The 23,947-nt window shown below is 34.1% G+C and overlaps 3 protein-coding genes and 1 long non-coding RNA gene across 4 annotated transcripts; 1 reads left to right on the top strand and 3 right to left on the bottom strand.

Moving 5' to 3' along the window:
* Positions 1-672: 672 nt before the first annotated feature.
* On the bottom strand, positions 673-2,230 carry LOC106405959 (homeobox-leucine zipper protein ATHB-53). The gene is made up of 2 exons (XM_022706884.2): positions 1,390-2,230; positions 673-1,062 (listed from the first exon to the last, which is right to left on the bottom strand). Exons 1-2 carry the CDS (start codon positions 1,831-1,833, stop codon positions 811-813), a joined length of 696 nt encoding a protein of 231 aa, XP_022562605.2. The 5' UTR covers positions 1,834-2,230; the 3' UTR covers positions 673-810.
* Positions 2,231-10,894: 8,664 nt separating this feature from the next.
* Positions 10,895-11,555, bottom strand: LOC106415958. The gene is made up of 2 exons (XM_013856775.1): positions 11,156-11,555; positions 10,895-11,076 (listed from the first exon to the last, which is right to left on the bottom strand). Exons 1-2 carry the CDS (start codon positions 11,553-11,555, stop codon positions 10,895-10,897), a joined length of 582 nt encoding a protein of 193 aa, XP_013712229.1.
* Positions 11,556-15,790: 4,235 nt separating this feature from the next.
* Positions 15,791-17,066, top strand: LOC125605248 (calcium uniporter protein 3, mitochondrial-like). Its single transcript, XM_048775166.1, has 2 exons — positions 15,791-16,464; positions 16,557-17,066. The coding sequence occupies exons 1-2, from the start codon at positions 15,937-15,939 to the stop codon at positions 16,989-16,991; spliced, it is 963 nt and encodes a 320-aa protein (XP_048631123.1). The 5' UTR covers positions 15,791-15,936; the 3' UTR covers positions 16,992-17,066.
* A 1,698-nt stretch (positions 17,067-18,764) lies between these two features.
* Positions 18,765-21,298, bottom strand: LOC125605249. Its single transcript, XR_007336751.1, has 2 exons — positions 20,797-21,298; positions 18,765-19,975 (listed from the first exon to the last, which is right to left on the bottom strand). It is a non-coding gene; the product is annotated as an uncharacterized LOC125605249 (long non-coding RNA).
* Positions 21,299-23,947: the final 2,649 nt, after the last annotated feature.

Here is a 23,947-nt window from a genome sequence, read left to right as displayed (position 1 = left end):
ATCCAGATTAAACCTCTCAACTGGTCTCTCTCTCTCTCTCTCATTTTGCTGCAACAAGTAAGAAGAGCTTCTTCTTCTCCCTGGAGATTGTTTTCTGATTCCGGAAGGAGAGGAGGAGCCCTCATGTCTGCTGCTTCTGGTTCTCTTCTACAAGTCAAGTCAAGTCAAGTAGTCTTCTGGCTGGCTGGCTATTAGAGAACAGGCTAAGAAGGATTCTTCTGTTGACCCGTTAATGGTGTTAGAGAAAGCACATTCTCAAACCACAGCCAAAGGGCTCCTCCACTGCTTGTATTCATGATTGATGTGATTGTGGCGGGAACGGATGGTGTCGCCTATGATAACCTCTACAACGATGAGATCACAGATGTTTCCGTTAGGCCCGGATTAGACCCCAAACAACGGCAGAGTCCTTTCGCAGACGTGGCTCAGGAGGCTGGCTGGCTACAGGTTTTACGGAGGAAAGCTTGATGACATCACCGCCGTCGTCTCTTATGTTACACCAGCTTCAAAGGCCACACATATCGCTGACTCCTCCTCCTTTTGCTTTTGTCACGGTAATAACTGAGCCCCCCACACCAGATAATGCCTACTGTTTTCAGCTGACCAATTTGGTAACAGTGAAAGTTAAATTATGCATGCTTTGGAAGTAGGCATATCAGATTTTTATATGTATGAAACTAGAATAACCATTTTATATATATATTATAATAGATACTTAAAACATTACATTTACAACAGTGGCCAACATCCATTTCTACATTACCTCTACAACATGTTTTTCATCCTTAAGACTTCAAATTACTTAAGCTGTTAAAATTGCACATACAAACCATCCCAATACTCCATGTTTTGTAAATAATAGTTATTATCCAACATGTATAATGGAATGTTGTCATTGATAGTATCCATCGGTGAAAATTCGAAATCAGTTGGTGCATCATTGGCTTCAATAGAAAACGATGAACTTGAACTGTTTGTTGATGTTTCTTGGACAACAACAAGTTCTGAAAGTTTTCGTATCTCATTCTGAGCTTCACTCAGTTGTTCTGTCAGTTTTATCACCTGCAAAAATAATATGCAAACATATAAATTAGTATCAACGAGCCCAATAGAGTTTGTACGGACTGAACTGTTTCGGATAAGATAAAAAGGATGACGAACCAATCCACTCATGTTATTTGTGGGCCTTCGCTTCCTACGTCCTATAATAAATAAGCCTACCGGATTGAAATATTTATACAGGGTTTCAGTTTTATTAAGTTTCACATCTCTATAATAATATTTAACAATCCTAATTAATAACAACCACATTATGATGTCTATACAGTCATGAACACAGAGATCATAAATTTCTCTGATCTATAAATGATGAAGATAGAAAATGTATACCTGAGACTCGAGCTGACATTGGCCGAGGACGTCTGAGTCGTGTTGGCTCTTGAGTTTAGCGTACTCTTCCTCGAGTTTCTTGTTCTTCCACCTTGCACGGCGGTTCTGGAACCATACAGCCACCTGTCTCGGGTCAAGGCCTAACTCTCCCGCAATCTTCTCTTTCCTCCCTGACTCAAGCTTATGCTCGTTCTCGAAGCTATATTCTAGCATAATCACTTGCTCATCGGTCAACTTCCTCTTCCTAAACATCCTTTCCATCGCCCTTACGTCATCTTCGTTGGTGGCTGATGACGACCCTTTGCTTCTCCTCTTCCTCCGCCGTTTCACTGGCTTTGATCCGTCGCCTGATGATGATCCATCGATCTGGTTCACGATGATGCACTCGCTTTGGGTTTGGATCGTGTATGGGTACACTTGAGAGCTTAGTACCGTTTGATCCATTCTTTATCCTCTCTCTCTTTCTCTCTAGTTTTTTTCAGACAAGAGTTGCTGTTTTTATCTGACTATGTTTGAAGGAGAATGATACAATAGGAAATGACTTTGGGTAAGGTTTGAGTCCTATGAGATGCTTTTTATAAGCTGGAAGATTATGACCTTAATTATTCTTGAGTTATTTTCCCTGCTTTATTTACACTTATGCCATCTATTATTTATTTCCCTTAATTAGGACAGTGCGTTGAATATAAAATGCTTTTGTGAGTATGATATACGTGTTCAAATATAGATATTTTATATTCTGTTGTTCAAAAAAATATTTTATATTCTCCGGGGGTAAACATTCGAGGATGATGCACTTATGTATATGTTCAGTTATTGAGATATTTTTAGCACATATCGAGTGATTGACTATATATTTATCTTCAAAGTTTATTTTCTTCAAAATGAAACAACATTTACTTCAAATGTTTGCTTCATTTTCTCTTTGTAAAAAAATATCTAAATAAATTATATATCCAATTTATTATTAATTAATAATAACCTTTTCACTTTTTCATATATACTAATGTTATTCAATTATTTTGTTTTAGTAACATAATTACTATTTAATGTAAACTAAACATTAGCATATAATATTTTTTTTACATAACATAAGAAAAAAACAAAAAAAATCAAATTTTAGCACTATTTATATATTTCTTCTATAAGTGATTAACAAAAGTGTTTGAAATAAAATAAAATTATTTATTTTGATTTTTATTAACTGAATCAAAAAATTATAAAATAAACATTTTCATGCTCTTAGATATAAGATGCAAGTAATAGTTGAAAGTTTCAAGTTGAAACTTTAAAAGTAATGAATTCTCGTTATGATAAGAAAATAAGAGGAAAGCCGCATTTCATCATAATTTTCATTATAACGGAAGTAGTAAAACATAGAAATAAGGTGGCTGACTATTCAGGACAAGAGACGTGGTGTGGATCCCGAAGGCGACTAAATTCTGAAGTAATCAAGTGATTCGATCATGTGGATAACTATTGGATATTAATGTGTTTTGTGTTTTATATAATTCGTGTTTGTCTACAATCTGTATACACAAACTGTCTTTGTCTTTGCTTGTTTTAGCATACTGTTAATTAGTCAATTTTGTAGGGATTTTTCTTTCTTTGTTTTCGGAGCTCGAGACCACCCATTTCCATTTGAAAAGCAACATGCTCCTCCTTTTCCCGTTTTCCCTACTGAGTATTATTTTACACTACCTACTATGTAGTGACTATAAATATATAACCACGAATCTTCCCGAATTTTCTTTTTTACTAATTTATTTGAAACATCATCGTTCTGAATTTTGCTTCATCAAGAGTGTTATAATAATCCGCCGTGCGATTAACTGAACATGACCTCCTTTGCGTTGTACGTATGCGCATGCTAACCACTAAACACTCTTCTGTTCATCAGGCTAACGGAATTTCTTCTGTCATAAATTATCATAACGCCGGAAAACAAAATTCATATAGAATCATGTTACCTTAAATTAAAAACATAAATATTTTGAGACTTGCGCGTATCATCGAACGTTAAAGGTGTGTGAGACCTACGGTCATATTTTGTAAAAGTATTTCAAAGTTGTAAGGAAAATATATCTAAATGAAATACGCATACTAAGCCAAATACAAATTCAACGAAGGCTTTGTGAACTTGTATATTCCTTTAACATGCATTGCGCCTGCTTTTAAGGGGTTCCAAGCAAATATATATATATAGTTGACATGATTGTAGGTTTTAAATAGTACATGTTGTTAAAAAAGAAAAGAAATAGTAGTCTACACTTTCATTGTAGAAGAATGGACACTTGGTAAAAAAAAAAGAATAAAGGTTATAGAGTGTGCCTTTTTTATGTGTGTAATGCGAAAGAACTAGGAAACGAACAGAAATCATAGGAAGGTATATAATTAGGAAGAAATAAATAGTTCACAGAAGAAGATAAGGAAAGTGTATTCCGACATTGAGTGACGGCTATGCACGTGAGGTTCACGAGGCCTTCAAAAGGGGACGGCGATAAAATTCAACTTAGCTACTGTACTTTTGTTGCAGGTTAAAAAACAATAAGAGCACCATCATCGATAGTTTCTTTGTAAAGTACCTCAAGATAAATATTAATAAAGAACAGAAAAATATGATTTGATCAAAAAAAAAAAAAAAAAAAAAAAAAAGAACAGAAAAATATGAAAGAGAATATGAGAAACATGAGAATCGATTGTCACAGAAGAAACGTTGGAGTTTTGGGAAGGTACCATATCTCCACTTACCACTTGATTATTGGTACAATTTTTCTTAAACATTAAAATTTAATTACAAAACTAAATATGTTAAAATATTGTTATAATAACGTGTAGAAATTTTGGTGAGAAACTTAACCATTAATGTTGCTCTAAGAGATAATCGAAGTGCCAAAAGTATTTCACGTAACTTGGTATTTTATTTTATTTTTACCAAAATACGACTTGAAGGGAGGAGATTAAAGATGTCAGTTGGACCGTAAAATCTAATTTAAACCATGTATAGAAGATTTATCTCGGTATATTTATAACCATGTCGTCTTTGATATTTTGAATTAAGATATTCGGGTAATGTAGGTTGATTTTCTTCATCCAATTATAATATGAAACGGATAAAGTTATGTTGGTTGTATGCCCACCTCCCCCCATAGCTATTCTCACAATTGGAGGGAGACACATCATACAACTCACATATGTTAAAGTTCTTTTCCAGACGTATAAATGTGATTTTATAAATGGTGTCCGCTGTCGGGCCATCATATTGTCTCTTATACAAGTTTATTACGTCACATTCTATAATTTGATTCGCTTAATCTAGATATATATGCACACGTATATCTCAACTCGAACGTGTTTGTAGATAAAACTTATAGATAGTTTCGTGAAAGAACGGTATTTGTTAATGTGGAAGCACATGCATGTAATAATAATATGGTATGGATTACACGTACGATCAAGATCAGATAAGAGGTGTACATAACCGGTTATGTTGCAAGTTTTCCGGTTATGTTTACATAAACGAGATTGAAGTAGTTGTTTACTTGTTTTATTTACACAAACAAATAGTTATCCTACTATTAATGTAAGTAAGTACTTATTAAAAGAATACTAATGACGAAGGAAGGAATGAAAGTGATTGACAAAGACGAGTTCCACGCAAGTGAAAGGAGTGATGTAAATTTAAGAGGCCACATGGGCATGCTTACTAATTTTGTTACGTGTCGTCTCCCTAATACTCCTTTTTCCTTGGACCACACTTCTACTTCTGCCACGTGTCCTCGCACGTTCCCTCCTTCTCCGGGCCTCTCCTTTCTACAGATTCCTCCTCCATCTTTGTTTGACTTCTACCGATTGCATTTTGTTTATTTTTTTCAACATTAAAGTGGGTTTGGTTATTGATTACTGATTAGTACCCCAATATTGAATCTTGTTTTTTTTATTATATTATACCATCCTCTTATAGTATAAAATAACTGAATTTTACACATGTACAATGTATAGAATACAAATGAATGAATGAGAGTGTTTAGGAGGAATAACGTAAATATATACTTTTTGTTACCTTTTCAAAATATCTAATTAATAAATTCAACTAATTATAAAAAATAAATATTATTTAATTGATTATACAACATCCAATAAATAAAAAACTACAGTGAAATATGAAAATTATGTATATTCTGAAACAATTTTTTTTTGTTTAAAACTATTTATATATGAACACATGAAGTATCTTTTTTTTTTCCTTTTGTTTTGAAAGTTTTTTGGGGGAAATCGATCCATGCCAGATCCAAAATATTATAAAAAGAACGTATGGTTGGTGAAATTGCTCTATTGATATTATATCGTTTGACTTCAGAAGTTTCCTTTCGTATATAACGAACTTTTTAAAAACCCCAAAAACTCTACGTCTCTACACGGTATGGAAATACCTTCAAAGTTGAGGCTACAAAATACCAGTCTATGTTTATTTATGTTTGATATAACTAAGTTGATCGTTAGTCGCATTTACAACATTATCACACAAAAGCTAAAGTCGAATCTATATATTAAAAACATAATAAAATCACCCCAAAAGGCAGAGCTACATGCACCACCTTGAATTTGTACTTTGTTGTCTTAGCCATTAAGCGATATATGTGGTTTTGATAGACTTTATGTGGGTGGATATGTAGGTAAAGTAATTTAGTTTAGTGGCATATGTAATGTTTAAATTTTTTATATGGATAAGATTTGGAGTTCGCGTAGGTTTGTTTACTCTTCTCTTAATATGGGATTATCTAAGTTCAAAAAAAAAAAAAGGGATTATATACAAGTTGTAATAAATGTGAGATAGGCATTCAAACCCAAGCAACAATGTCAAACTCTAGTTTGAAAGTACCGATAAAAATCATACAGTCGTTAACTAGGGTTTATTTTTTATATTCATAGAGGTGTATATTTACATTCATAGGAGGAAAAGGAGAGAAAATACTTCTTATTGATCAATAGGAAAGAAGATGCGCATATGGCACGGGATAGATTCCTTTTATCATATGCTTTTGAGTTAGGACTTCCGATTAATTTGTCCTTTTTAGTTATATAATAATGTATGTTTAAATAAACTAATCCGACTTAATCATCAGTAAAGCTAAATGATTAAAATAATTAAATGTCATGTTTATCCCAACATTTGCCTTCCTTGTTTCCCGTACTTCCAACTCTCATCAGTTTTGCGTAACAGATAGATAAGTGGGTAGAAATATTCCATACGTTTTTGCTTTCTTTTAATTAATCAAAAGCTTATCAATCAGCAAATTCGTACTATAACTATCCTATCTCTATAATATTATTTGAGATGTCACTTTCCTATGTGTCGCGCTCACGTTCACTCTCACAATGGTTGATTACTACGATACCCATAATGAAATAAAAAAGTACTTTCAAATATTATTATTTCCTTTTTAAAATTTTCCAAATAACAAAATAAATAAAAAGGAAACATTTATAAAGTTTTAAAAATAATTTAAAAACGAAAAATATATGTATACATAATATGATTTCATAAGAAAAGGAAAGTTCACAAAATAGTAATATTCCATTTAAAAGATATCTTTAAGTAACAAAAAATATATACTTTTGAAGTAATAAAATACTTTTTTTATCTACATCTTCTTAGATGAAAAAATATATTTATATATAATGTGATTTCATAAAAAAAAAAGTTCACACAAATGATCTTGATATTAGAAAAAGAAATATTTTTCTTTTAAATCATAATTTTACACAATACAAATATATATTTTCAAAGTAACTGCATTTTTTATATATATCTATATATTTTCTTAGATGATTACACAAAATAATTAAGTAACATAAACATATGTAGGTTTAATTGACAAAAAAATATTTTTTATTATTATTATTGAAATGAATTTTTTATGTTTTTTCATATATTTTACTATAATATCTTAAAATTACGGAAAAATAAATAAATTTCATTTTCTTATATAATATAATTTATAAAATACAATCACATTTTTTCTGTATATTTTAAGAGATATTGAAAAAATTAAAAATAAATTTTAGCAATAAACATATTAACAAATGAACATATTAGCAACTAATCCAACTTATATCTAAAATCATAGATGTAACTACAATAAGAATGTATAATTTATTAGTAACTAACCCAACTTATATATAAAATCATAGATGTAACTACAATAAGAATGTATCATTTATTTATTTTGTTTATATAATAATAATTTATTTATTTTGTTTATATAATAATAATTTATTTATTTTTTATATAATAATAATTTATTTATTTTGTTTTGTTTTATAAATTTAAATTATATGATGACTTAAAACATATTAACAAATGATAAATAAAATATTAACTCACTGTTACAATTTAGATCTTTTGTAAAATTTATATATATGCATGAGACTTTAGAATATTATCATTATATTAATTTATGTAATTTGGAATCAGACATTTTAGTTTATTTTTTATTCTATTCTAATTACAATATATCTTAAATTATACATAATCTTAAAATGCAAATAAGAAAATTAATAAAAAACTAATATATTTACAAAAAATAAATTTTATAGTTGAATTCAAATAAATAGACAGAATCCAATATGTCCAAATGACAAATAAATTGACTGTAAAAACAACAAAATCAATTAGATAAATATTTAATTAAAATAATGTGATATAATTAATATAAATTATATGTACAAATTATAAATTAATTTAAAATTAAAAATAAATATCAATTAATTGTTATATTATATTTATTTTATAAATATTTATGTCCGTGCATGAGCACGGGAAAATCACCTAGTTATATTATGGTTGTGCTGGCGACTGATTACCGTTAATAAACTTATGCAGTAAGAGTATTTTAATGCAAGTGCTACAAGGATGGACAACTTAACCTAATATCCAAAACCATGATATACAAGATTCGATCTGTAGTTTTTCATACATTATCTTTTTTTTTTAGATCTAGATTAATTCACATCTGACCATTTTACCAGCAAATACTAAAAGCAATCTGATGGTTCAGCAAACTTTAAAAATGCGAATGTCACAACTCACAACCTTAAACCTCCTTAATGGCTAAAATTGTCAAGTGGTTGCCCCTAAGTTACGCCACGATTTAGAGAATTAATTATTCCCCAATGTGAACTTATTGGGAACCCAGGGAATGCTATATTGAACTGACTCGGTTAAATGTTTAAACAATCGAATAAATAATAACCGAGACTCAGTCAAAAACGTCATAGTTAAGTAATTTATACAGACTAACTTATATTACATAAATCGGATGTTTAAAAAGATAAATACAGACTAAAAGTCAGATTGCACGCTATTTATATTACATAAATCTCAGAGTTGAATATAAATTACAGTCGTTGCGCTATTATTTTATAGATGTAATCTTTACTATTTGAGCAACTGCAAAATCGGTTTTATAGTATTGAGTATTTGAGTCTTGCATATATAGACTAGAGAATACATTTAATCATAATTAAACTAATTTAGTATGTACAAATTTGTGTGCTGGAAAAGTTTTTCTATTACCGTAAAGATTAATTAAAGCTGCTAAGCATCACCAAGGTGTTGTCTACTATTAAGAAGTAGTAAGTCTTGCATAAAAAAACATTAGTATAAAGAGACCCGTACTAAAATGAAAGTGTGACATGGATCCCATGGTCCACTTGTATATAAACAACATTAATCCAAACTGTATTCGCGTACAAAATTACAGAACGTGGTACGTGGTGGATCAGGTTAAAGAAGATGTCTCTAGATTTGTGGGAATAAAAAGAAGCCGTCTTGAATCCAACAACAGTGGAGTGGGCTTTACTTGAATTCTGAGTGATATTACTGCTGTTTAAATTGTTTTGCGAAATAATAACAACCCAAAATATTAGTTTAGCGCATTTTAAATGATTGTGTGTTTGGCCCACTTTAATTAATGTATCGAGAAATTTGAAACGAAGCTGTTTATGAGGGTTAACGCCTCGTGTTAGTAGCTACGTTCGTCGTCGGGTCACACCTAGGAAGCAAATATGATGAAGCTCTCGCTGATCTCCTTACTCCTTGGGTTGTGGTTCTTCTCGACGATCTGTCACTCAAATCCTCTCGCTCGCGCTTCAACGATACGGCCAGTACTTGTACGATGGGCTCATCATCTGACTGAGCCCCTACACCTACCTGATCGCTACTTTGCTTGTGGAGGATCATTGGATTCGAAAGCCATAGCTGATCTTATCGTGGGATTGCCACAGAGTGTGGGGTTGATTTCGATGAGGTTCGTCCGTCTCTCTCTCTCTGATGTTGACGGCGACCACACCTTGATTTAGTTAAATCCGATCCCCATTAATTTTAGGAAAATCCAACAACATTCAGGTTAATCTCCCTGCAAACTTCTTTCAGCCTGCTAACCCAACTTCCAAGTTGTCCACTCCTCCCCACCTCACTGCGGAGATACTGGAGTGGTCAGGGAAGAGCTGGGAACCGTATGTAGCGGATGATGTGCAGGTTCAGTTTGAGCCCATATGTCCTGAAAACCTTGTCAACAGACAAGAAGGTGACTTAATTTCTGAGCTCCTAAACAGAGTCTTCTCTTCTTCTTTTTTCTTCTTGTGGATTTAAGTTTCTTTTTATCTTTACAAGTTAGAACTCAGCTTGCTTGGTGTTGCCTACTGTGCAGGGTCTGTTTCATACATCTTTCAAGGTTCCTGATGTGTATGGTGTACTCCAGTTTAAGGTTGAATATAAAAAGCTCGGCTACACTAAATTCTCTCTTTCAAAGCAGGTGAGTAAGAGTAACTATCTTCTTAAGTGTTTAGACGCGTGACGTAAAAATAATAATAATGAGGATATATGCATGCAGATTCCTGTGAAGCTTTACAGACATAATGAGTATCAGAGATTTATCCCAACTGCCTATCCTTATTATGGAGCCTGCCATACTTCTCTCTTTTTTTTCTTTCACACATACACAGCTGCTAAAGGAGCTTATCTTTTGTGTGTTTTCAATGCAGATGGCTGGTTTCCTTGTCTTCAGCTTCGTCTATCTCTACCATAAGTAGAAAATGCATTGAATTTGGTTCTCCAGTCTCATAAAGTAAGCCAGACCTCTTCATACTTAGACGAGAGAAATGTATCATTTGAATTTTGAGTCCCCTCTTATTTCGCGAACAAGCTTTTTTTTTTTTTTTTTGAACTCATTTTTCGTATTGAAAGCATAAAAGAAAGAAAAAGATTACAAGCCCACATTGACTTTAGTTTGTTCTACATCCCAGCCCAGTAACCCCACATCAGTTATCATAACTTAGCCCTATAGCCCAAACAATACATTGAATTTTACGGAAGAGAACCGAAGCTTCTGGAGAGATGATCATCAGGTTAACCATTGCTGCATCATTAAGGAGGAGGTAGTCGGGTTTACAGAACGTAAGGATAGGATTCTGTCCCTGATCTGTCTGTCTATCTTGCGGATCAGAACATCAGAAGAGGAGAAGATGTTTCTGTGTAGTCTGGTATTCCTTTCTGACCAAGACCAATACAAGCACGCTTGCCAGCATAATAAGGAGAGCATACCAATTGGTGATCGTTTGTTAACCACCTGCAGCTGCAGCAAGACCCTGCTCCAAGATCGTTCACCGTGGATTCCACATCGCCTAATCAGTTCACTCCATATTGCCCAAGTGTAATCACACTCAAAAAAAAGATGATTGCGGCTTTCATCGCTGTGATTACAGAGCAGACATACCGCTGGAGTAGCAAGACCCCAACCAATTATTCTGTCTCTCGTAGGGCAACGGTTCAAAACAAACAGCCAGGAGAGAAAGCTGTGTCTTGGCACTCCACTTTTGTTCCAAACCGTCTGGAACCAAGGGACAGAGACTCCTTGATCTCTAAGGTGATAATACACGTGGCCCATTGAGTATCTACTACACTTCCTGCCATCTATCTCCCATTCATAGTAATCTTCTTCTTCAATAAGGTCGAGCGTTGTAAGCATTGTGTGTAGCTGAACTTGAGCCTCTGATCTTGCAGGAGGGAGTTGCCAACCATCATTAGTATGGAGGGAAGCCAGAGTCGCAAATTCCGGGATTCCAAGTGAAGTACTTGATCCTAGTTGCAGGAAATGTCTCATCATGCCGAGAGAGGACCAATTGTCTGTCCAAAACCGACAGGTGACACCATTACACACCCGCTTTTTGATCCATTGATAGATCAATGGACTGAGCTTTAGTCAAACACTTTCAACCTTTGTTTTGTTCTCCGCGTATTTTATGTTAGCGGGTAATTTTACAACCTTTCTCTACTCTCTTTTCCCCTTGGTAAAAAATATAAGTATGATCGAGGCACGTCACTCACTGTAATCCACATACTTTTCATAATATCATATTTTTAACTACTGTTAATTTATCACCGATTTAGAAAGCTAGACCGGTGATATAGAGAACATAAAAATACAAATTTCAAACAAAATAAAAAGAAGCGTCAAACAGCTCGTACAATTCAACAAGTACAATTTATAAATTTATGAATAATAAATACTATACAGTAATAATTATAAAGAATATAGTTTTATAAACAAACATAAACATATATAGAAAATCAACAAATTCTATTTTTATTTAAATAAACTTTCACAAAAAAAAATGTAAAGAAATAAATTCTATTTTTATAAGTTTAAAATTATTTTAAATTTCTAACAAATATTAATAAATATCACCCTATAAAAACAAATTTGTACTTTATAAAAATTGGTATATAAACCATTAAAAGTGTCTACATATTTAAAATCACCAATCACAATATGGCAAATCATAATTTTAGGTACAATTTATACCACAATTGTAAAACAATTAGCAATGGATGTCGTTTGAGCAGGTTGTTGTTCAGTGTTCACTTAAGACTCGGGAACTTGTAAAATTGGTTATAGGCTTTTATGTTAGGTTTTCCAGGCCTGCTATGCTATAGTTTGCCCATTTGAAATATCTAATTACCCACCTAAAGATCGTGTATAAAAATATTGACAATATTGTATTTGAAATAATTGATTGTCCACCCGCCTGAAAAAGTAGGGAAAAGAATCGGTTACAACTTACTTGGTAACATGGAAAAAATATATAAAAATTAACGGTCAAGAAAAGGGAGAGTGGGTGGGTGAATAAAAACAGTAACGTTCACTCAGCTGGGGAAGGTAGCTTCGTAAAAAGCAAAGAATCAACCTTTCTTTGTTATTTATCACATAAACAATGACCCCACAAGAAATTTAAAGTAGTTGGATCCTCTCGTGAGAGCTTTGGTTGGTAAACTAAACAAAACAAAAAGCAAAGAAACCCTCCTTAGATATCAACTCCCCAACACTCTCTCATGCACATACACTCATCGATTCCAAACTCTCCTCTTGCGTTTACGTGGCCACTTGTTTACGTGTGTCCTCACTCATTTATCAGCTACTCCACTGCTCCTCCTTTCTCACATATTCCGTGTTTTCCATTCTTCTTTCTTGGGGGGTGTGTTAATTGTGAGATTCTCCGACGACACGCAGGTCAAATTGTTCTCAAACACACACGTACCTCAGTTTTACGTTAAAGTAGCCCGAAATAATTATTTTTTTTTATTTTTTTTTTTTTTTGGTAAAATGTTAAAATATTATTACCAATTTTTAATTTTTGACAGACGATACAATAGATGACTAGTAGCGGAAATAAAAACAACAACACAATAACAAACTAAAGACAGCAAATAAAGGCTCGGACTGATTAACAACGCAGCACAACCGGTTAAAACAAAGCAATAGCGAGACGAGGTAAGACCTTACAACCCTGAAACTAGATGAGAAGACCGGCCGGTTGCCACGAGCACTGAGAGAAGGGCGCCCTCAAACCCTGAATGCAACAGTTACCTACAGCTTCTAGCCGATAACCCAGAGCAAAGCAGAGCGCAGAATCCAACCACGGACACAGAGCAAGCAAGATAAAAGAGACCACCGGCGGTACGAGGAAAAGCCGAAGACCAACAGTGCCGTCGTTCCGAGGTTTACGCCGGAGATTACCGCCTCCATTGCATTTCTCGGGGACCGTATACACTCATTTAACCACAACCCGAATAGAATATGGATCGGTAGACGGACAGCTCCTCCGGAGGCAACTAAACCGAAGCCACGCTCGAGCCCCCGTTGACTTACTATCACACCAGCAAAAACACAGTCGAGCCAGAAGTTGTTGCCAAGCCACGAACACGAACCTGCTGAGATTATTTGAGAGAAGCTAGCGACGGAGAAGGCCACAAACGTCATCACCACTGAGTTCTGAGCGATGAAGAAGCACACCATGTGAAACCACACACTACGCGACGCCACAGGGAAACCGGACGGACGTCTCCATCCTCGACGAAACCCACGCGCAGCCACCACCTGAGAACACGACGGTGGCTCACAGATTCAGAAGAGAGATCTGGAGTTACCAAGAACCAGTGCCTCAACACCACTCGAGTTTCCAAGTTCCGGCAAACCCTAGACCCCCAACTCCACACGCAGCTGAAGCCACCACCAGGAGCCACCCCGGAGGTAAATCGAGCCAACGAGGAGCTTAACGACACAACACGCGCCACCAACTCGGCGGGACAAGACTGGATCTGGGAAAAAAATTGGCGAGCTCCGATTCAGACGAGGGAATCACAAAGGTGGAAGAAACCGTCCTCTAGAGACTTCCGCCGTTGTTAACCCTAGATCTATAGTCGGAGCGACCAGATCTGAGACACAGTCAAGCACCACCCTCAAAGCCGCAGAACAACGAAGGAGACAGACGAGAGAGAGATAGAGATGGACATAGACGGGAGAGAGATGGAGGCCGGCCACCGCACGAGGCGGCGGCCGCCGGACTAAGCTGACGGAGAGGAGCTCGGGAGTAGAGAGAAGGTGGAGAGTTTGTTTTGAGAGAGAGAGTGCGTTTTCACACGCCAGAAAGGTGTTTTCACCTCTTTGCCGGGAACCCAAGCAATGTAAATAGTCCCTCCCAGCACGAATCGAACCCGGGTGGCGGAAGTTACAGCCGCAACCCCTTTACCACCAGAGCTGACTCGTTCTGGTAAAAAGGAAATTAAGTACAGATTACATTTGACAATGTTGCTCTTAACATACATATCATTGCCTTCCACTAATAATTGTTTTTTTGTGAAGATGATGACTGCATATTCTCGAACAATACATTATTACGTTAGGAATATGTTCTCTCGTGTCTTCGTAATCCACTACTGGAATATTCCTCCTTGGCTTAATGTTTGAAAAATAACTCACCGAATTTTTTTAAATCAACCTACAATTATACAGAAGTGATGCTTGCACTTATCTAAATCTACGTGTTATGGAACACCGCATTCTAAAAGGATAATACACATTTTTCTAATCAAAATTTCGTTTTAGAGTATTAATTATAATTAAGGATTTTAAATTGATGCTTTAGATGAATATTTTAGTAGTTCTTAAAAGACTTCGCGTGTCAGCAAGATTTTTTTTTTTTTTCCTCCGGCAATGCGTGGCGACTCACTTATGACGTCTGACGATTAGCATTAGCTAAACCGATATAAAAACATTTTCACTCCTGACATAATCTTTCATTTGCAAAATTTTCAATGATCTCATTTTATAAATATTAATATTTAATTTAATTTTAGTTATATTATTAAAATTTAATGTAAAAATGAAAACATTTAGAATAAACACATGCATGTGTCAGAAAGATACTTTCTTAAAAAATTTCGGAAAAAATTTTAACCTGATTTTGTACTATTTTTTACTTTGTTTAATCATAAGATATCTACTAGAATATTACAAACGTGGATGCTCTAATGTAATTCACATGACAAAACGATTAAATCCTCAATTTGTTTTGCTCATATTGTTCTCATGAAAGAATATTGTTCAATTTAATTATCCAAACTCGCCAAAAACGAGGTATTTTTTTTTTCCTGTTTCATCTAAATAATTTCGAGTTGATGTGCATTTTAATCATATACTAGTATTATTACTATGAATGCAAGATTTAAAAATACGAACGGAATTCTTCATTCGTCAATGATTTATATTTTAAAAATATCAGAGATGTCTATCGAGTGTATTCACACTGAGGAATAAACCAAATGCATTATTGCACTAATAGGCAATAAATATTAGATGGTCCTATCTTCTATCTATTCGTTTTGCTTTGTCAGCTATAGATGCGTTTATTAGGCACGTTAATTAAAATAGGATATATAGTTAGCTGTATCATAACTAACGTTTAAAATAGTTTAATAAGGCGAGAAATAGATAAGCAACGCCTATGTGTAATTGTCGTGTTAAAATATAAATGGTGCGATAAAGATACTGTTGCTTCCAGTTTGTTTGCGTCATTGTTCTGAACCAACGATGATACCTATAAAAGGAAGCTCAAATCTTCAGTTTCAATCTCAGACCAAAATACAAAGCCTGTTTTCTCTGTTCTGTCTCTTTCTAAAACCGTAGGTAGCTTTAGAGATCGACGATGTCGTCGAAGAAAACACTAGTTCGAAATCTCTTCAACATTTCCAAAACATATTCCCGGATCTCGGGTCTTACCCGAATGCGTCCTCCGACCAAACCGGGCATTACTCCTGACGCCGGAGATTCTGGAATCCGCCGGAGATTTCTCCACAAGAGGGCCTTTTCCTCGCCGGATTTTGTTCCAAGAGGGGGCAATCTGATGGAGAAACTCAGGGAGCTGACTTTATCGAACAATCGGCTTCGCCTTGATGAGATGTTACCGCCGCCGACGCCGGAGAAGACGTCTCCGGAAAATTTCCCGGCGGTTACGGTGGATGACGTGAAGAAGCTTATGAGAGCAGCGGAAATGGAGATGGTGAAATCGAAACTGAGAGAGATTGGGAAAAACTGGGTTCCGTTGTCGGAGTTTGTCCGAGTATGCGGAGAAAACAGTTCGGATCCTGAACAAGGTAACCGGGTCGCCAATATGCTCGACCAAGCTGGAAACGTCATCGTTTTGGGAAATTTCGTCTGCCTTAAACCCGAAGAAGTAAGTTTCTAAGCATGCATGCATGCACATTTAAATTGCTGATTAAAAATTAAAAATCTAATATATATATTTTTTTTCTTAATTTTGTATAGCTAACAAGCGCCGTGGCTGGCCTAATTCCGACAAACGAACCCACTCGCGACGCTGCGACAATACAAGAGTTCGAGCAACTTGAGATTATAAAATCAGATATCGACAAAAGAGCCGATGATATGGTACGGCGAGAGTTAATGGCCGGACTAGGCTTTGCTGTGGCCCAAACGATTGGATTTTTTAGGTTGACGTTTTGGGAACTGTCTTGGGACGTGATGGAGCCCATATGCTACTACGTAAGTTCCACGTATTTCATGGCTGGTTACGCCTTCTTCATCCGAACCGCAAAGGAACCTACCTTCCAAGGGTTTTACAAAAGCCGGTTGCAGACCAAGCAGAAACGGTTGATTAAAATGCTTGATTTCGATATCGACCGCTTTACCAAGCTACAGAAGATGCATCGTCCAGACTTTACTAAATCTGGTCGTTGTTGATCGTAATATTTTTGTTGGTTGATTATCTTCTAATTCGGATACCAATTACAAGTATAAACGTCTAAAAGTTTTTATAGAGATTAAGGCTATAACTGGTAACTCATTTTAGGAATGAATGGAATAAATGGAATTGGAATTAATGGAATAAAATGGAATGGAATAGAGATAATTTGAGGAATTAATGGAATGATATATGTATTTATTTTTTAATTATATTTAAGTTAATCAATTCCATGCATTCCTTTCATTCTTCTATCTTTTTTATTATGAATGGTTTTTAACGTGATTCACAATTTTTTTCAGTTATCCCACATGAATTAATGGAATCAAATTTTTAATTTTTTCCATTTAACTGGTAACTTTTTTCTGGAATGCTCATGAATGACTAATTCCACATGATTCCATTCATAAAAAATGCAATCCAAACTTAGAAGGATCTTTTCTTTTTCACAAAACACACTTTGGTTTGCACCTAGCTATAAAGAGAGAGAGAGAGAGAGAGAGAGAGAGAGAAATAGAGAGTTGTACTCGCTTGGAGAGAGAGTTTTAATCTCTAGCGGAGAGTCGCTTGGCATGCCAAGGAGCTCCTAAAAATTTGCACGTAAAGAGATATGGAGACTGATCATAACTGAATATAGTATTAGTGGGTCTAGTCCACATCCAAATGCTAATTCAGAATGAAGGATTATCGCATCATTTATATATTGCTCTAAGTATCATCATTCCACACGAGTTGTGGAATGTGATATATTCTAATTAATAAAATTGCAACTTGATTGTCAATTTTTATAATAAAATAATATAGAATTTTTTTATTTCATTTATTTAATATTTTTTTTACCATTTATAATGAATGAAACGGAATGTTTATTCCATCAATGAAAAATTAAAAAAATTCACGAAAATCATTATATTATAATTTAGATCATAAATAAATAGAAAGAAATGTATTCAATTTTTTGTATTTCATTTCTTTTCATTCTACTAATTTCATTTTATATTCACCAGTTACAACTTTTAAGATGTAAGTATGAAACGGTCTAATGGAAATCTCTCAAACCAAATATTTCAGAAATACCATAACAATATGAATTTTATACATGTTTTTTTGTTTTGTTTTTTGCTAAAATAATTTTATACATGTTATTATCTAGTGAACCAACTCACAGACTCTCATATCATATTATTAATAGGTTTGACTCACACACCAAAAGTTAAATCAAGAATGAGTGATTGTCACACATCACTTATAAATTGCCCAACAAGAACCATTATACCACTCAATGTAAGACTTTCTAATAACAACCTTAAGAAATCCAAGACGAACTTGTGGTCAAATGCTGCTGGCGTGCGCATGGCTAAAGTTTTCGCCATCAAAGCATAACTTGCAACTAATCGCACTAAGAAGACATTTGTGTATAACACGCAAGACCGTTGGAAGTGTCCAACTTAATTCTCCGAAAAACAAAGAAGAAATTTTTGAAAACATGAAGAAAGAGCAAATACTACAAAAGAAGAAAGCAGTCTATACAAAAATTTAAGGGATGTTGTTTGTCTACTCACAATCTTCTCTTTTTCCTCATGTTTATTCAAATCTTGTTTCTCAACACTAGAAGAGGAGAAACTCTTTCCTTTTTTTTTGAACAAAATGATTCACTCTTTCTCAACTTTCAAGAAGTTGGCCTTCGAAATTCACGGATTTTCATATGCAAATCGTAGCATTCGTAAGTATCCAAAAGTCTGTGACCGAAGATTTCATGCATTATAGACCTATCATCACAAACTTTTTTTTTATTTTTTTATAAGTACTTATTTATTCACGATTTTTCTTTTCAGAGTACCTTTACAACACAAAATAAAGGAAAAAAGAAGAAGATGAAAGAAAGATACAAGAAATTGAAAGAGCAAAACAACCCAAGTGAAGCAGGCTAGATGAAGATGAACCTGGCTAATGAAGCTGAAATTTGGAGGAGCGTTTGTTTTGGGTTGATGATTTCACTAATCTTGGAAGTTGGATTTGGAGGAGTTTAATGGATCATAGGGACACAGCAAGACAATTTATAACCTGCACCGTTATGTCTGGCCGGAATGCACTCTTCTGGTTGGATGATTAGACTGGGATGGGTTCTCTTTTGCATCTAACGGGACCCTCAGGAATCTCCTTTTCTGCCTATGTCTTTGAGGCGTTAAATGAAGGACGGTGGATTGCTTCTCGCAGCAGACATCCGACTCTAGCTCTGCTACGGTCGTGCATGCCTTCTCCGCTCCCTTCTCTGGATTCTTCAGAGCCTGACTTCTATTTTTGGAAGAACTCCCCTCATGATTCACCAGATAGGTTTTCTGCCTCCAAGGTTTGGCATTTCCTAAATCCTATTGAAAGCCCGGTGACTTGGTTTTCTCTGGTCTGGTTCAAACAAAAAATCCCTAAGCATGCATTCATTGCTTGGCTTGCGTTCAGAGATCGTCTAAGCTCATGGGGTATTCAGGTTTCACCAGGTTGTATGTTGTGTGGTGATGAAAATGAACCCACCGCTTTCCTTTGAAGATGTGGAGGCTTGGCTGAGGTCCTCGGCACTTTGCAGAGAACTGAAGCCTCTTGTTCTCCTAATATTTCAAGCAGTGATCTATTTTCTATGGAAGGAGCGAAATTCCTGATTTCATAATTCATTAAGCAAGCCTTCTCAAGTTGTTATAAAGGAAATCCAGCTTCAAATAAGAGCAAGACTTCTGGGTCTGGAACGGGAGAGACTGTCCACTTCTCATTCAGTTACCACAGCAGCTTCAAGACACACAAGAACAAGAACATATCATCACAAACTTCGTTCCCTTGGGCTGCAAACAACAAGCCCAAAAACCACAGAGACTATTCTTTCCTCTTGTAACCAAACTCAATTAGTACCTCTAGTCTATTTGCCTCTCTTCGCTTCTATCCACAGACTCCTTAGTCTCTCTCTGTCAGGGATCAGATTCAGGGTCCTTCATGGCTAGGAACAATCGAATGGCTAATAGGTTAATTTAACGAAATAATTGAAGATTACCGAGATGCGAATAGTTATTGTAATTTGTACTCTATTAATAATTAATTGTGCCTCGGCCACATCTCTGTGTCCACCGACTATTTTTACGTTATAGTATTCCAGTGACGTATATCCCTCTAACTGATTCAAACCACATTTACAGCTACACGTGTAAAATATTTCGAAATAAAAAAGTGAATAAAAAAGGAATTAAAACAATTATCCTGCGCGCTGTACCAACTACAAAGTCGTATTAATCAGTGACTAATTAAATCTCCAAAAGGACAGTTTAGGGGGTGTTAGTGGGGATGAGATTTATAATGAGTCTTAAAATTTCTAAGTCTAGTGTTATTGGTTTATAGATTCTCATCTTCTCATTGAAATCTATTGTTATTGGTTTGATGATTCTATAACTCTATACAAAATCATTTGTTATTCAAAAAGTTTAGATTTTAATGATTCTACAAATCTATTAAAGTAAGTGTTATTGGAAGTTGAATTCTTATCCTTTTAACTCACAAATTAAGATTTTGAGAATACTACATGTTTACCTTGAATTCTTAGAATCATTACATTACTTTATTTTCATAGATTTTCACAATATACAAAATTCTCTACATCTCTTTCCAAATTTAACAAATCTCTCAACTTTTAAAATCAACAAACTCTATAGAAATCTAAGTCCCACTAACACCCCCTTATATTCTTTTTCTTTTTCAGCAGGCCACGATATATATAAAAAGGTACAAAACTTCTTCAAGGATAGTCGACAAAGAAGAATACATTACCTAACAAAAATGATGATGAAAGATGTTCAAAACATGAGATCCGAGAAGATTAGTGCCAAGGACGAACCTTTTCAGTCACCAGGAGATTACGTTAGATTCATAAGCCCAGAGGTTTACAAATCCAACAGACAGAAATATCTCAGAAGCTACACGTTCAAAAGCTACGAGGAGGAAGCAGACTTGTCTCCCAAGAAACAGAGGAAGTGGTTCAAGAACAAGAAGATGATCAAGTTTAAGAAGACAAGTGACTCATTTGGCAACTCGCTCAAGTCTTGTCTCATCCTCTTGTTCTCTTGCTTCCATGTCTGATTCTTCTAATATGTATAAGATTACCCACTCCTCTTTTTATCTTTCTTTTGTCTATCGTAATTTCAATCCATCTTCACTTTGCTTTTGGAATAAATTCGAACTCCTTGTGTAAACTTTAACTAAATTTTATTCGAATATCACACTGTTGTCTCGTTTTCATTGACATTGAATATCGATTTTTCTCTATTTTTTTAATTGCATAGACTTTTGAAAATGACAGACGTTCCTGTTCCTGTTCCTGTTAAATATAATTGATAGCGTGTAATGAGAGATTATGAAATGTTTTAGTCAAATATCATGCAAGCCGCCGGCACAGTCGAATTGGCTGAAGGAGTCTTTGATAGAATTCTTTAATCTTGAACAGTGTGTTTTGATCTTAGGGTTGACGCATGTGTAATGTATATACATCAATATACATTATCATTGAATACGACAACAAGAAGAATATTCCAACGATAAAATGCCAAATTTTATTTCAAATAAAAATTAACAAAAAGAGATACAAAGAGAAATTTGCTGGTTAGTTGATCCGTCTCCGTCGCGATTAGTGACCACATAAAGCGTAATCAAAGTGATTCTTAATATATATATATATATTTTTTTTTGAAACTAAAGTGATTCTTAATATTAGGTCACTGGGTCATATGGCTTTAGTTATTTGTTTGTTTTTTCTGGAAATAAAGCTACATGAACATGAAGAGACACGTCACATTCAACGCTATCTTGCTCCACCTTCGTTATATAATGATTTTTTTGGTAACCATACATAAGATTCAGGCTTCGAATGGTGACCATCGTCCTGTCCCGCCCTTCAATTAACAGTAACAAAATCTCTACATACACTATATATCTATACATTTTTATAACTGTTAAAACCGCACCGCAGTTTGAGCAGTTGAATTGCTTGTCCCGCACCGCTCAAACTGCAGTCACCATTCGAAGCTTCAATCATTTAAAAGAAGAAGAAAAATGACATTATATGATTTTTGTATGTCTCGGCGTGCAAAAAATATAACAATATATTTTTAATGCATAGTTGATTCATGCATTAAATATATGATGATGGTCAAAAAGGTTTGGAACTTTTGTTGTCTCCGTTTCTGTAGAGAATAGCGATTTTATAGTGATTCGTCCACTGATTTAGGGAGTATGTGAAGTTTTACTAAATTAATTGACTAAAAAAATTGAACAATGTCCATGTACCATGAAAGAGAGTTTAGTGTAAATTAATACAAATTTAGAAGGCTCCAAACCTCTTTGAACATCATCATATGTTAGTGCAGAATGCAACTATGCATTAAAACACTATTGTCTCAAAAATCGATGTGTTAACCCCTACGAAAACATTGAGTTTTACATTAAACGCTCTATAAACTGAAGCTTATACTTTTTATTGTGGCGTTAAATTTTCTAATGACATTTTAAATTTGTATTAATGTATGTTAAACTCTCTTTCATGGTACATAAGCATCGTTCAAATTTTTTAATCAATTAATTTAGTACAATTTCATATACTTCCTAAATCAGTGAACTAACCACTACAAAATCGCTATTCTCTAGAGAAACGAAGACAACAAAGGTTCCAAACTTCTTTTACCATCATCATATATTAGTGCAGCAGACAACTATGCATTAAAACAATATTGTTATATTTTTTGAATTTTTCTCAAATCTATGTGTTTACCCTTAAGAAAATATTGAGTTTTATATTAAACGCTCTATAAACTGAAGCTTATACTTTTTATTGTTGTGTTAAATTTTCTAATGACATTTTAAATATGTATTAATGAATGTTAAACTCTCTACCATGATATATGGGATCATTCTAATTTTTTATCAATTAATTTAGTAAAACTTCATAATACTCTCTAAATCAGTAAAATAATCATTATAAAATCGTTATTATCTTGGAAAACAAAGACAAAAAAGTTTCAAATCTCTTTAAACATCATTATATATTAGAAAAAAATATTGTCATATTTTTTGAATTTTTGTCCATATCTATGTATCGCTATGAATATATTGAGTTTTACGTTAAACGCTCTATATAATGAAGCTTATACTTTTTAGTGTTGTTTTAAAATTTCTAACCGCATTCTACATTTGTATTAATGTATTTGAAACTCTCTTTCATGGTACATGGACATCTTTCTAACTTTGTATCAATTAATCAAGTAAAACTTCATATAATCCCTAAATTAGTGGACTAACCATTAAAAAATCGCTATTTTTAAAAGAAACATACACAACAAAGATTTCAAGTCTCTTTGACCATCATAATATGTTAGTTTAGGATGCAACTATGCATTAAAACGATATAGTTATATTTTGATTTATTTCAAAATTTATGTATAAATCCATAGGAAATATTTAGTTTTACATTAAACGCTTTATACACTGAAATCTAAACTTTTTAGTATTGTTTTAAAATTTATAACTATATTCTACATTTGTATTAATGCATGTTTAGCTCTCTTTCATAGTATATGGGAATTGTTATAATTTTTTAATCAAACAATTTAGTAAAACTTCGAAATACTCCCTAAATTGGTGGAATAACCACTGCAAAGTCACTATTTTCTTCAAAAACGGAGACAACAAATGCTTCAACCCTCTTTGTACATCATCATATGTTAGTGCAGAATGCAACTATGCATTAAAACACTATTGTCATATTTTTTTGAAATTTTCTCAAAATCTATGTGTTAACCCCTACAAAAACATTGAGTTTTACGTTAAACACTCTATAAACTGAAGCTTATACTTTTTATTGTGGTGTTAAATTTTCTAATGACATTTTAAATTTGTATTAATGTATGTTAAACTCTCCTTCATGGTACAT

The sequence above is a fragment of the Brassica napus genome, unplaced genomic scaffold, assembly GCF_020379485.1.
Source record: "Brassica napus cultivar Da-Ae unplaced genomic scaffold, Da-Ae ScsIHWf_732;HRSCAF=1062, whole genome shotgun sequence".
Lineage (NCBI taxonomy): Eukaryota > Viridiplantae > Streptophyta > Magnoliopsida > Brassicales > Brassicaceae > Brassica > Brassica napus.
The sequence above is the reverse complement of the archived record's forward strand: the minus strand, read 5'-3'. Positions and strand labels throughout refer to the sequence as shown.